Here is a 14505-nt window from a genome sequence, read left to right as displayed (position 1 = left end):
CCAATTTATGTATACATCCATTCCCGCAAGGTTCATAAGAAATTGATAGCTCCAACGACAATTTTCATTCATGGATACAGTGCGATAGCTATACGAATACATGGTTAAAGGGGTTTTTAAGAGCTGAAGATTTTTGTTTTCACCTTGAACCTTGGAAATGCTGTCCGAGTGGGACTTTCAGTGACTTTCAGTGACTATCAAATGAAGTTGTTTATGTGCACCCCGCGATTCTCTCACAATAAAACAGTTCTGCCATCTCCCCCCGCCCAGGCTGACCAATCGCGCCACCGCCGATCTGACAAACCCGAGATAATAATTAGATGGAATGATTCGATCAAATCAGAATACTGAACACCTCTTTAACACTCTAACTTGAACCCAGTTCAAACAGAATCCAAATTAAAACCCTCCAGTATGACTCGATCGCTGTGGTCAGCCACACCTGCCCGCCAGATATCTCAACAACCGTGTCGTCGATTCATTTCAACCTCTCGGCCCGCTGCACACCTCTCCGCATTCTCCGTCGGCCAAATCACTCCTTGTCGGAAAAGAGTTGTCGCCTCTGCCCCCCTAACCAGACCCTCCATCCCGCGATTCTTGATATCCTGCTCTCGTCTCCACGCACCTGTTGCCTCATTCTCATCCTCGTCCGTTCGCCCGGCCACCAAAGTCACTCACAACCCGAGGGCCGGAGAAGATGGGGAGACACTTATGATTAATATTTCGCCTCGTGCTATAGAGGTAGGTCAATAAGCACTCATTCCATTTCTCATTTCATCGGTGCTTCTGAGGGAATGGGAAGCTGCTTGGTTCCTGTTGGTCGTGAGGGTTAGGGAAATTGAAGCTCGGCTTAGTCCAGTTTGACGATCTCCCTCCTACATACGACCATAGGGTGTGGAGAACAGGGCTTCCCGTCCGCTCAGCCGTACTTAAGCCACACGCCGGTCAGTTAGTAGTATGGTGGGTGACCACATGCGAATCCTGACTGTTGTATGTTTTTGTTTTTGTTTTGTTTTTATTCTCCACATCTTGTTGCGTGCCTTCCTTTTGACAAACTAACTCTATGCTAGCGCCTTCGCGATATTACCGATCCATCAACCTCTCCGTCTGCCACGAAAGAAGAAAACCCTTACCACCATCTTCGTATCACGGTCACCAGTGGTGGCTGCCATGGCTTCCAGTACATGATGTCGCTTGAGTCAGCATCTAAGATCGATGCTGAGGAGGACACCATCTTTGAAGGAGAGGCAGAGAGCGCCACAACTGATGTTGCCGGAGAAGCCAAGGTCGTTATGGATGAACCGTCGTTGGAGCTTTTGTCCGGCAGTACAGTCGATTACACGACAGAGCTGATTGGAAGCCAATTTACGATTGTGGATAACCCGCGAGCAACTAGTAACTGTGGTTGTGGCACGAGCTTCGATGTGATGGATTGATATCATTGATGGATCAAAACACGAACATCAAAAACCTACCATCTTTGTATCACATTTACACTACTTTCATTGCTTTTGCGTGTACAGATATGGCATTTGGGTGGCCGTTAAATAGACTACTTTGCATTTTATACCCCTCTTCTCCTCTTTGACTCTCAAGCTCTGTCTTCCAGCTGTATGCTGCCTTATCTGATCATGCAAATAACCTACAAAGCGTCAAAACTATCAATGAGAGTGAACAGTAAATAAAATCATTGCATCTATGCATTTCATGAAGTTTTTTTTCTTCTACCTCACACCTGAGACTCGCCCCGGGGACAATCGCCCGGAGTATAAAAAAAAACAGAAGACCGGGGCCAATGTGAGAAATCGTACGCCCTCCCAAGCCATCGCAGAAGCCTGGCTTGATTTTGAATCCGCAGGGACTCCTTGAAATCAAAGAACCAGGGAAACACAAAAAGATCCACAAAAAGTTGAAAAGGAAAAAAAAAGTAAAAAGCGTATGGGAAGCAGGGCGATGGGGGGACAATATGGAAAATGGTGTGATAAACAAGGGGAGCGGGATAATAATATGAAAGAAAAAATCATCTCGAGTCATGTCCGTTCTTTCTTGCAAGTAAAAGTCCATTCTTCCACTTATTTTTGAGACAAGCTTGTCAATAAACCAGCATGACACATCAGGAATGGAACATGGTGTGTATGGGGGTCGGGCACTTAGTAGACTCGGGCAAGGTTGCGCAGGTACCAGTCCACCAGGCGACGACCGGTCTTGGTCTCGCTGACGTGGATCAGGTCGTCCTCAAGAGCGTAGTCGAGGTCGTTGGAGATGGCGGAGTCGCCCTCCAGCAGACTGCCCTCGATCCAGCGGATCTGGCGGCTGCGCTGCTTGTTCACCAGCAACCAGGAGCGGAGCTGCTCTGGCTGGACCTCGAGGAAGCCAGCCAGCTTCTTCAAATCCATGGTAGTGTAGAGCTTCAGGTATGAGCGGATAGTGGGGTTGAACAGAGTGTTCTTAACCTCATCCATGAAGATGGCAGCGTGGTGGTCGACGGGGTCGACGTTGTAGGCAGGGTTCTCGAAGTCAGGAGGGGTGGGGCTGATGAACTTGGGGCAGGAGGAGCGGAACAGCTCCTCGAAGACGGGCAGGGCCTCGGGGCCGCCGCGCTGCATGCGGTGGAACTGCTCACCGTACTTCTCACGGACGGCGGTGTGGATGGTGTCATCCAGACGGGTGGGGTGAAGAGCCACGCAGATGGCGATCAGGGCGAGCATCTGATCGTTCTTCTTGGCGATGGCATCGTAGTTGTTACCGCCCTTCTGGAAGTTCTTGGTCCGGGAGACGTAGACCAGGATGTGGCTGAACATGCGGATGGCGTCGGCATAACGGCGCATCATCATGTAGGAGAAACCGACGTAGTAGTACGTGGTGAAGTGGGCGGCCATAACCCGGGCGAACATAGCCTTCTTGTTCATCTCGATATCGTCGAGGGTCTTCAGGGCGAGACTGAAGTCACCGAGCAGGCAGTGCACACGCAACAGGCCAACGATGGAGAAGTAACCCAACATCTTGTAAAGAGGGCGGGAGCCGTACTCGCCAGCGAAAGCGACGGGATCCTCACCTCGCTTGATGGCGGCCAGCTGCTCGTTGATCTGAGAGCGCTGGATGAGCGAGTAGAGGACGTTAAGAACTGAGTAGCAGCCCCATGTGTTGGGGTTCTCGCGGAGCACTTGGGCCTCCTCCTCGTTGGAACCAGTGCGAGCGATCCGGTTGCGGTAGCGGCAGAACGACTCGAATTGGTAAATGAACTCGTCAATCACATCCCATGCCCAGTAGTACTATAGGATTCGGGAAATTGTTAGCTTGCTCTCCTGATTTCTCTCTCGCAATATAACTTTGCCAAGCTTTCATTTTCTTTGTTTGAAGGTCGGGTTGAAGAATCATCCAAAATACCTACCGAGGGAACCTCCAGATCGACGGGACCTTCCGAGTTCAAGATGTAGTGAAAGAGACTGCAGTAGTTATCGTAGCTAGCGAACTTGGTCTCCAGAGTGGCCTGGTATTCCAGCGGGGTAGCGGCAGCGGCCAGCTGTGCCTGAATGTCCTGGGTTTGTGAACCACCAAGGGAAGTCGTCCGGTCCAACTCGCTCATGCTGTCATCAAAGTTGACCTGCTCACGGTAGTCGTTGGCCATAGTCTCCTCCTCGACATCAGACTCATCGTTCAGGTTGGGGCGCGCATTGGCGCGGTCTTCGTACGACATTGTGGGAGTGGTAGGAGGCAATGTATTGCGATATGTAGGAGGGCAGAAGAGAAGCAAGAGCGATTTATCTGTTCGAATTGCCGAGATGACGGCAAAGGGCGGAAGGAAGGGTTGAGTGGTGGGGGGTGCACGTCCGTCGTCGGCGTGTGGGATTTACCGCTAGAAGTTGAATTTTGAGGGTTTTCGCTTCGGTGTTTGTGCTTATCTTATCTGCACATAAAAATGGTTGCTGACTCAGCTTTATGTGCCTGTGCATTGATGTAGCCATGACCACATTTGGGATGTACTACGACCTGGCCATAGCCCTATGTCTTTTAAATAAATACAGTGAAATTTGTAGAGAATCTAAGGTACTAACAGTCTGAGTGGTCTGTTTTTCCAATGCTGACTATCCGTGTATCCATGTATTCTTGAAACTACTATACTCCCGTCCGCAGTTGCCAGTTAGCTAGTGCTTGAAGAGCTATAGAAGCCATACTAATTTTATCAGTGACATCAATAGTGCTTGGAAGCATTGTGTCATTATTACCAGGACCTAGTATTTAGATGGCAATATGTGAGTCTTGCAAATTTATCGTGAATCTGATATAGAACTTCCAAGGATGATTGATCAAATTACTTCTGTCGAGGCATTAAACATTGAATGGTCCTCCTTAGATACTAGTTAGGATGGCCTCTAGCGGTATTGATTAAAACCATCTAGATGGAACTACTGTATAGCAAAATCACATAAATCAAATAGCTCCCGCGACTTTGGAACACTCCCCGTGGCGAAATTGCGAGTTGCCAAAGGAGTTGACTGCTTAGCAGCCCTAGCTCAGGTTCCGGTATAGAAGGTTGCCCAAGGGGATAGTAATACAATAACACCCGCAACCAAGGCCAACCAAGCATGCTTGTTCCAGGGGAAGTTGAGATTGGTGTCGGTGTTACATCAAACTCGGTGTTGTGTTCCCAATGGTACCTTGTTGCACCGGAAAAGTCTTCCGGGTGTGGGGGTGCGACGAGGTTCATTATTTTTTTCTTTTCAAAGGGCGCCTGCCTCACAGATCACTCTTCCTCCCCCCGAACTTCCCTCCCTTCCCCCTTGCCTTTCGGCGGTTTGGGATGAAAGGATAGTGACAAGGAGTTTCTTGTATGAGGGCATATATTTGAACACACTCTACCCAGATCTCTCATCCGGAATAAAATAACGCGTCGATGCCCCCGAGACACAATGACCGATGAGCCCTCCAAATTCTATTGAAACTCCCGCATTAATGGCTGACTGGGGGTTGATCCATCTTCTCTCAAGTCGAGGGCCTCCAAGGCTCGGGGTTGATGCCTCGCTTTGCCATTGCTATGGGAGTGTGCACCAACACCACAAATACCACGAGCTGGGTTACCAATTTCACTCGACCTGACTCCCCCAGACACGAAGGACACGCTATCTCCTTGATTTACATGATTTGTTTGGTTTGCAGTCGCCTTGCCTCAAGCTTCGGAACCATCGAGGACCGCGATGGCCTCAGGGGGAAGGCTCGCAGTTCCGCGTTGAGACAGTGAAATAATTGTGTTTATGGACTCGGCGATTGGTTTAAACCGCTGGCTCAGGCAAACTCCGAAACGAGAAAGCTCAACGAACGCATCCTTCGCTTCAAAGGCATCTTCTAACTGATAAAGAAGGGCATGAAGGCCTGATTGAACCACAGTGACCAACTGGCTGGGGATATACCGGAGCCCATAGGAAGTGCGGTAGAGGCGAAGACAACAACTTATCTCCTTCATATAATCGCACCACTGTTTCCGCAATTGAGAGGTTACGGATCCCTGCGAATCACATTCAATCAGCACTTCAAGTAGGTTCGTGACTGCTTGAAGACATTGGAGCCTGCAAAGACGTCAGTACGAGAGATTGGCCATGTTAGTATGATTTAAGGGTCACCCACCGGAGAATGAGGAGTTGTGGGATCGGCTCTTTTTCAATCTCTGAGGCATCGGGCCAGGTTGCCAACCATTGCTGTAAACGATTATACGGGTCCTCTGCTCTGCCCAGGAGAGTAGAGAACTCTTCACGCAGGCCCTCGTCGTCCAAAATGCGATGGATATGAGCTAGAATCTCTGTTAATTTGCAGAGCCCCCTCCGGATTTGAGGAAGACGTGCTGGTTGGGTCGCAAAAGTTATTTGGTTTGACCGCGGATAGGGCGTCCAGTCACAGTCATTATCCCCTCCGACTTCAAGGTCATATAAAGGCTGTGCCATATTTTCCCTTTGGAGCTTGGTCGATATTTGCCTGAACACTTTGTTAGTGGGAGGGGTTCATCTTTCGACCACTATGGAAATCACAAACAAGCTCAAGCTGAATATACTCCATGTGGTGATGGTGCGAACTTCTTCCATTTCCTGTGACTGGACTCTTGCACGCTGCTTGGAATTTCGATGCCCAAACAGGCCTAAATCCCGTGCCATCTGATTCGCCAATCCCAACATCTGCCAGCTCAAATTGGCCTTACCATGACATGACAACCTGTTGAAACCTCTCAGCCCCTATTTTACGATATACGGCCAAATTGAAAAAGCTCCAGTGGATCACATACACATAACACATCAAGAGAAGAGCCTGGACAGTTGCCAAACGCGGTGCTCCTTCTTCGGCTCGGAGCGCCCTCTCAGCCTCCGAGAGAAAATTCTGACCTCGGGAGAACGTATCCTCGGGATCAGAGAACACCTTGGCACGATCGGAATAGGTCTGTCGAGTCAGATATACAGAAAATTAATGTTTAAAACACCAAACGCAAGGAAAAGGGGGCGTCATACACTGGCCATGGATAAAATGCTATTGACTAGCACGGGAGAGCAAAATTCGGAGTCGAGGGTTCCGCGCCTCATATGTTCAAGAAAGATTTTTTGGTCCAAAAACTGGACACACGGATGATCCCAGGTGAAGTATAGCGACACAAGATGTGAAACAAGATCATTGTCATCAGTGACCTCTGTCCATGGCTTGGCGGGGACTTCTAGCAAGGGGACATCACAGAGGTTTTCCAAGGTTACGCGTGCATACGGATCAAATGCAGCCTGTGGTGAGACCTTCTGCTTGTCTTGCTCTGAGCAACCCGGTAGTGAATCGGAGTCCGAGCCCCTCCTTAGCTGGAGCTGTGCTATGAGTGCCGCATCCAACTCTTGATCCATATCTTCTGATATTGATAAACTCGCAGCTGATAACGCTTTCGAATCTGCGAATCGTGCGATGGGGATTTCGACAGCACGAGCGATGTCAGTCAAAGATCCGCCTCTCCTTATTAGATCCACCAGATTTTGAGCCTTGTCCAAATCTGTCGATCGCAGTGCCTTCAACACTCCTTCCAGTAAAGTCTTGTGATCTGTCAACTCCTGGATCGTTCGTTTGACGGCGACTCTGCGTCTGAGGTCTTTGGTTGGGTCGAAATGGCAATCGGACTCGCTACTGGCGCCGAGACAAGCTTTGCATGGGGCAGGAGGTCCAGAGCACTAAATGCGGAAGGAGATGCTTGTTAGCTAAAGCCTTGCTGGGCAATTCACTTTCTGCTTCTTAGTGCCTTTGGAGTTTGGTAACTTACTTTCCTCTTTGCTGACTTGCATGGTAGGCACGCGGTGGAATTCTTTTTTGGCCTACTTACAGCCATCGATGATTGTGGTGTGACCATGCGTGGCGGCCCTGGTGCCAGCGGAGCGAAAGGCTTCGGAGCGTTGTGGTGGCTCATTTTCTGTGCTAGAAAATGACCCAATTTTTGTGCCATTTGGTTCTGACGAGCTGACTGGGAATCTACTGCCATTCAGTCTGCCTCAGCGGTACAATCTATAACCGAGGGGTTAGCTGCTCACCTCACCTCATCCAGCGTGGGAGGTCGGGTAGGTATATAGCACTGACCTGTTATGGCCTCATTACATCACTAGGTTGTCGGTATATGGCGCAACATGGATTTGAAAGAGTTCGCAGGACCATTTATATGCTGTCAAGATCCAAGCGAACACGTCTGTCTGCTAGGGTGTCGGGATTTGTTTGCCTCGTTAAGTCCCAAAGAAAAAGAACATTGGAGAGCAGTGGTGTCCTCGGAGATGATAGAACCAACGTCCAGATGACAAAGCACGAATCAAACTGAGGGGGAGAACATCAATGGGGCAAACATGCCGGGTCGGCGGCTGTCACACAAGCAGGTGGCCGGTGGCTCAAGTGGCCCGAGATTGAACAGAGAACAGTGATTGGCGAGAAGTCCCCAGCAGCCGTCAACAATTGCGTCGACATGCTCCCAGACAAGGGGGTTGCAAGGATCTCCATAAAATGAAGCTTAGACCGGAATCTTGTTCACCGGGAGATTTGCGAAGGAGCCGATGCGCGCGATCGTGACCGCTACCGCCCAACTAGGAAACAGCTGAATTACCGCTTTGAAACAAGGGCTTGCCATCAGAAACAAGCAACAGAGAGAAAAAAAATACCAGAGAACAAAAAAAAAAAAAAGCAATAGCCAACCGATGTGGTGGGGCTTCGGAAAACAAAGACACATTCATGAGAATATTGTTATTACCATGAAGCCGAACAAAAAACCGCTTCGGCAGGGACCCTGTTCCGTCCAATCGCGGGTCTCTCGAATTCTCTTCTTGGTACAAAAATGGGTCCAATATGCACCAAGCTCTGTATGTGATGTTTTCACATCCCAGAATTTGATACATATATTCGCAAGTCCGGTAGGTTTCCCCGGACTTTCTCGCCCCCCATACCTTGTCTCGCAAAGGATGTTGATTGCAAGAGTCCTGTTACATTGCAGAAGTATCTTAAGGGCACGTGGCCTTGAATGCTGATTCGAAGGAACAATTCTCCAAGCCGTCGAATATATGGATGCTTTAACGCCATTGCTCCACAGTGTGCCACCGGTATGGCCCGACTGCGACCTCGGAAACGACATGGGAAAGGCAAGCCGTTGATACAATGCGCAACAGGTTTCCCACTTTCAAGTTTACATCAAGAGGACCCACTCAGCTGAGATTCTACATATGTACTGTACTTGACTATGGAGAACATGATGTACAGCGGTAATGTACTGTACCTGGATTGCCATTCAGGCTGACCTTGGAGAGTCTGTACGATGTCACAAGCAGGAACATTACCATATTCCTACCATCTCAGATGATCGGGATATCGCCACCAGGTACGTAAAAAAGCCTTCCCGCTTCCCCCCGGTGGATTGATCGGCGATGACTTGGTACACATCCAGATAATCAAGTCTACGGTTTCAAGTGTTTAATAAGTAAGCATGGCCAGCTTAACTATCGAGCGGGGAAAGAGGAGAAGGTGGGTGATTTCGGATCTGGGATGTTGGCTTGTACAGTAGTGACTTTCAAGCTAAGCGACCGTGGTGGCGACGCCCTTGTAGATCATTGAGCCCATTCATTGACAAATACAACCGGTTCAAATGTTAGGATCTCGGTGCCCAGGCCAGTTCAATCAGAATTTGACTTTTCCCTCCCCATTTACTTGGATTTTTTTTCCGATTCTTATTTTTGATTTGACTTGGCTTTTCTCGCCAGATCCTCCCCAGATGCCAGTCAACTCTTTTCCGGGGCAATTGATTGGCCGGATGGTAGCCGTCCAATCGGGTTCGGAGCAGCGGCATTTCCTTCCTTGGCACTGTTGCACGGTAAGTTTAGCATACCTGATTTTCCCAAGTCTACTAACATGTAGTATGATGTACTCAAAAGATTGTTGGGCTCCTTTGCGTAAAAACTAACCCCCTAACAGAACTTACCTGGATTGCCTGTCCGACCAAAAAAAAAAGGAAAGAAAAAACAGGAAAAAAAAAAAGGAAGCCTCCTTTGATTGATAACCCAGAAACGGAGCCCTGAATTCTTTATGCTGGTCATTTCAATACGGACTCAAACCGCCTATTCCCTATCCGCTTCTTACTCTTAAAAATCTAATGAACCTCCTTCCAAATTCCAGATCCTGATCTATGATTTCCATTATGTATTTCGAGGTTGTGAAAAATTACCTAGAATATACAATCTATCTTCTATCAACCCTTTCAATGTTATGATGGCTTTGTGTTCCACCGGACAATTTTTCCCGTGGGCATCTACAATCTAAATGGTTTAGCTACGTTTAGCCGCTCATCTCATTGCTTCGTCCCCTCGACCACCGACCGGCCCGTGTAAGGAGCTTGAGTCATTGCCGTATCAGAGGGAACTCCCCTCAGCGCTTACATCCGACAGGGGATTGCGGAAAAGGGAGATGTTGGATATCGGCATTTGCAGTTTATAAACATTGAATACTGTACTGTACATACTCCTACTCGGTACTGTGTGGGATCATGATTCAGGAGTGCATGAACGGCCCCGTTTTTGAAAGGCTGGGTAGAACCAAAATCATGAATCAAACCCTGGCCCTCTCTGTCACCTCGCAGAACCAAATACGCATGCGAGCGTAGGCCAACATGAGTCAATCACATTAACTGCCTTCGGGAGAGATCGCCATGCCAAGGTCGATGATGTACCCCGGGGGCCATGCCTATGTACGGAGTAGGTACTACTTAAAGACTACTAAGTGGACGGTAAAACAAGTCGGCCTTATCCCCCACATGTGCATGTACACCTTCTACCACTATGGACCTCGTACTCTGTATAGAGTACAAATGTTTTAGATAGTGTCCAGGTGGTTATCACATCCAAAAATTCTTCCCCACCCTTCATGGCCCCCGAATTTGGTTCACTTCTGGATTCTTTATGTACTTGTTAGCATCCTGATGTCAACATCTCAAGGATACATGTTTCCCAAATCCAATTACATACTGGGTACATTGGAATATCTATATGTCGCAGCATTTGAAGGAGAGAGATATTTGTGAATTTTTAGATATTTGTGAATTTTTAACCCAAGGCTTCCAATTCCACCCAACATATTATTTAGAGATTAGTTAACTTATTCTACTTACATATGTAAGTAAGATGTCATACATATAGCATCCATTGACGGTGAAAAGGTATGTAGGATGGCGGACTACCAGTTAATCCCAACGACAGGGAACCTTGGAATCGGCGGCCCTGGAGTACATGTACTTCCAGATGTCCAGATGTTCCTCCAGGGCTCTACACAGGGGTCCGAAGTCGCCAGTTGACATCCAAGCAGAGCCATTCAACATGTGGACATCTGGATAAATATTACTAGTACTAGGTAGTCATTTGTGCAGGTAAACCGCTAACGACCACCTTCAATGTTGATTGCGCACCATATACATAATGGACCTCTTTAGATACCTAGATATATCTTTGAATTGATACTCAAGAGGTATCACATGTGCATATGTAGCAACATTGAACGCACCGGGGTGCCCTATGTATACCTCAGGCTACATAGTATGTACTGGGTAGTTCAGGTGGTACCGGCCATTTGGGAAAAATAATACACATGTATATTTATGTATCTTCTCAAGATTAGTTTAGCTGCACATCCATCAATTTGGTGTTTGAAGCCACTGTGATCTCAAGCGCGGTGCTCTGCTTACTTCTCCGATACGAACAGCCCCCCCTTGTTCCGCTAGTGTGATGGGTCTAGACTGAGCGGCCGAGGTTGTTGCTCTGATTGGTGGAAATAAGGGGCAACGCCTGGCCTAGTTATGCATTATTGCACACTTGTTTGACAGTCTTGGTCGACGATGTCGGATTGTGGTTGACTGTTCTCTAATTTTAAGAGTGGCACTTTTGTCAAAATCATGCTTTGCAGTACTTCCAGCATCTCCGAGGAACATTTGAACAGTTTTTTTACCGTATTAATACTAGTAGGTACGCGGCTCGTCGTCTTTGATTTCCAACTTTGGGGGAAAGATAAGCTGTTATTTTTTCTTAATTTCTTTTCTTTTTTTTTTTTTTGCAAGAAATTCAATTTGGGATATTTTTTGCGAGGACCCCATGTGTTGGCACTTGACAGACAGTGCTTGATGTATCACTAATGAGTGTGCAGATGTCATACATATACATATATATCGATTGATTCCATTCCACAGACTGCCCAGGTGGGCTATACCTACTACATAGGTAAATCTGGCATTTGACGCGTGGCAGCGGGTCAATTATGTAGGAGCTACCTACATAATTCAAGAGAGCTTCCAAGGTTGTTCCCGAGCACTGAGTGGTAATTTAGTACTACCTAGTATCTTTGTAGGTAATTTCAATTGTATTCACTTGAGTTGTCAACATTACATAAATGCTTTAATGAAAAAGCATCAATTGATCAATCGAGCACGAATGGCTCCAACCTCAAGTGCTTGGAGCACTTGAGTATATGTAGCTTGTACTAGGTACTACCCAAGTAGCTTAGCAGAGCGGGATACAATCATTTTGGGCCTGATCTGGAATTGGTGCTTCCAGGTCTTTTTCCCAATTTAAATTATTTTTCAGATATGAACAATAATCCAAGTATACCTTAGATATGCAGATTTGAAACTTTGAAAGTTCCCTTTCACTTGAGGTTAAAGTCCAGGTAGTACTGGAGTCCTGCAGTCAGCACTCTAATACACAAAATCAGCTCCGAACCTTGAAAAGGTCACCTCCATAGCTACCTGGATTACGGAGATTTCAGGGAGAGGATTCTAGGTATACCTGTAATCATTTGGCAAAAGTGTATATGAATTTGCAACTTTCCAAGGTTCGGGATTCACAACGTCAGTCTCGACATTAATGTATTGGCTTCCAACGACGAGGGAAAAAGAAAAACAACTGGGAGCTCTAATTGGAACTGGAGGGCGATGAGCTATCACCTGGCAGATATAATATTGTGACATGTAGCGCTACAGGGGTCGACGGCAAAGACACAATACACATGTGCACATGTGCATATATCTCCAATGGAAGTTAGTATCCCAAGGTTACACCTGATTCCTGAATTCACAGGCTATCTATTCAATGTTCAATGTTCAATGCCCAATGTTTGCATCTTGTTTGCTCCTTCTTCTTTGCAGCCTTCAACCTTGTAATGGCGCGACTTCCTTCAGACTTCAAATATCTCTTAATAAATTCTTACCTCCATTTCTCTTTAGCTCAGCCGCCATCTTCTTCCCCCCGGGACAATCCTACCCGGTTCAGCATCATCGGTTCTTTCATCATGGCTTCATCACCACTACCAGACCACCCTTTGAGACCTGCTTCCCCTTCACATCAACAAAATATGAAGACGATGGACCGCCTCGTCGATGAGTAAGATCCCATCCCCTCGTAGTGCTAGCCTGCTCCCTCAACTAACTATCAAGATGATAAGTCTTTTTCTCAACTCCGAGTATAGTGATATGAAAATCATCTGCGATGGCAGAACATTTTTGGCTCATAAGGTCGTTGTGTGTTCGCGATCGGACTGGTTCAAGGATGCCTGTAAAGGGGATGTGAAGGTACATCTTCCTCCGATATCTACCAGAAAGGGCATGGCTAACAACCTGGCTCCGATCAGGAGTCCAGTGGAGAAATTAATCTAGAAGACAAGGATGCCATACTGATTCAAGTGGTGCTGGAATTCATCTACAAAAATAAATACAGCTTGGACGGCGTGGCCCAAGATGTATGCACACCAGCCGACGAGACTTCCCCAAGCTTCAATCAGTTTGGTACGAAGAGGAGAAAATCAATTATGCCTGCAAATGAACCCCCAGTCAAGCGCCTGAGGCCGACATCGGCGGACTTTGACTTCCCGCAAAGAGCAAAGAGTCCAGAAAAAACCAAAGATATGAACCTGAATGCTCAACCGGGGTCTAGAAACTGGCCGCCTTTGTCCACCTGTCCAGCTAGTTATTTTCATGCCAGAGTGTTTGCAGAAGCCGACTACTTCATGATCCATGAGTTGAAGCAGAGCGCCAAAGAGAAGTTTTCCCTCGCTCTGGACACATGCGATATCAAATGGCGTTTGGAACTTCTCATAGTGGAATTGTGGTCCCAAAGAGCTGATTATCAAGACCTGCAAAAGATTCTCATGAATGCCATTCGGCTTCGTGGAGGAAGTCTACACGATCTTTTCGTTTACCTCGATCGGCAATTTCTTCAGTCCGTCCCTCAATTCACAGCAGATGTTTGTTGGGAATATATGAAAGCAGAACGTCATTTCGGCAGTCTATCCAGAGCACCCCCTTCGTAGGAATGGGAATGATCCACTACAAATGTGTGGGTTCATAAATCCAGACAAAGATAACAGGAGGTTTCAAGAGAAGTCGTACACATGAAGATGCAAAGAGTGCAGAGTTTCTCGCTTCCATGCGAACAAGGCCAAGAAAGGTTAGCCATCAAAAGCGATGTTCATATGATCAAATCCGAGATCTCCCGATATGGTACTCTGCAGTCTCTATCAGTCTTTCTTGTGGCGATCGAAGTTCCTTTTTGGGCATTGGTTATGATGAAGGATGATACTATTGATTTCCAAGGTTACCGGTTTGAGCGACAAGCATACTGTTGAGGTTTTCATTGTGATACTTTCCGTCAAGATCAGCAATTGAACTTTGGAGTATTCTGATTGCACTGGTAGCTTTCAGTCCAAGGTTCCTAGCATGCATGCTGATTTGCTTCTTCTTCTTCCCCCCTTCTTTTTTTTTAAAAAAAAATATAGTTTGTAGAACTCTCTACAGTAAGGACGATCTATGATGTTTCACGGAATCGCTTTGGGTTTTCTCTGCAGTACATGACGTATGCATTTGCCTAAATCCAACACCAACGCTAATATGAAATGTATTAGTAGTATAGAATCAATCTTATTGGTTATTTTGAGCTACACTGAACAGTAAATTTTGATTCTATCTTTCAAATATTTGTAACATTTGAACGGTTA

At 47.0% G+C, this 14505-nt stretch overlaps 5 protein-coding genes across 5 annotated transcripts; 3 read left to right on the top strand and 2 right to left on the bottom strand.

Moving 5' to 3' along the window:
* Positions 1 to 414: 414 nt before the first annotated feature.
* N7466_001712 (HesB/IscA family protein) lies at positions 415 to 1436 on the top strand (the record flags this gene model as incomplete). The annotated part of the gene is made up of 2 exons (XM_057161110.1): positions 415 to 741; positions 1071 to 1436. The coding sequence occupies 2 exons, from the start codon at positions 415 to 417 to the stop codon at positions 1434 to 1436; spliced, it is 693 nt and encodes a 230-aa protein (XP_057024395.1).
* A 714-nt stretch (positions 1437 to 2150) lies between these two features.
* N7466_001711 (putative eukaryotic translation initiation factor 3 subunit EifCl) lies at positions 2151 to 3697 on the bottom strand (the record flags this gene model as incomplete). Its single annotated transcript, XM_057161109.1, has 2 exons — positions 2151 to 3272; positions 3392 to 3697. The coding sequence occupies 2 exons, from the start codon at positions 3695 to 3697 to the stop codon at positions 2151 to 2153; spliced, it is 1428 nt and encodes a 475-aa protein (XP_057024394.1).
* A 1470-nt stretch (positions 3698 to 5167) lies between these two features.
* On the bottom strand, positions 5168 to 7417 carry N7466_001710 (putative C6 transcription factor; the record flags this gene model as incomplete). Its single annotated transcript, XM_057161108.1, has 6 exons — positions 5168 to 5564; positions 5623 to 5967; positions 6025 to 6201; positions 6272 to 6423; positions 6492 to 7184; positions 7334 to 7417. The coding sequence occupies 6 exons, from the start codon at positions 7415 to 7417 to the stop codon at positions 5168 to 5170; spliced, it is 1848 nt and encodes a 615-aa protein (XP_057024393.1).
* Positions 7418 to 8747: 1330 nt separating this feature from the next.
* On the top strand, positions 8748 to 9093 carry N7466_001709 (uncharacterized protein; the record flags this gene model as incomplete). The annotated part of the gene is made up of 2 exons (XM_057161107.1): positions 8748 to 8860; positions 8961 to 9093. The coding sequence occupies 2 exons, from the start codon at positions 8748 to 8750 to the stop codon at positions 9091 to 9093; spliced, it is 246 nt and encodes an 81-aa protein (XP_057024392.1).
* A 3711-nt stretch (positions 9094 to 12804) lies between these two features.
* On the top strand, positions 12805 to 13821 carry N7466_001708 (BTB/POZ domain-containing protein; the record flags this gene model as incomplete). Its single annotated transcript, XM_057161106.1, has 3 exons — positions 12805 to 12896; positions 12982 to 13084; positions 13144 to 13821. 3 exons carry the CDS (start codon positions 12805 to 12807, stop codon positions 13819 to 13821), a joined length of 873 nt encoding a protein of 290 aa, XP_057024391.1.
* Positions 13822 to 14505: the final 684 nt, after the last annotated feature.

Source organism: Penicillium verhagenii (genome assembly GCF_028828195.1).
Source record: "Penicillium verhagenii strain IBT 33310 chromosome Unknown utg000003l_segment0_segment0, whole genome shotgun sequence".
Lineage (NCBI taxonomy): Eukaryota > Fungi > Ascomycota > Eurotiomycetes > Eurotiales > Aspergillaceae > Penicillium > Penicillium verhagenii.
Note: the sequence above shows the minus strand (reverse complement) of the source record. Positions and strands in the feature narration are given on the sequence as shown.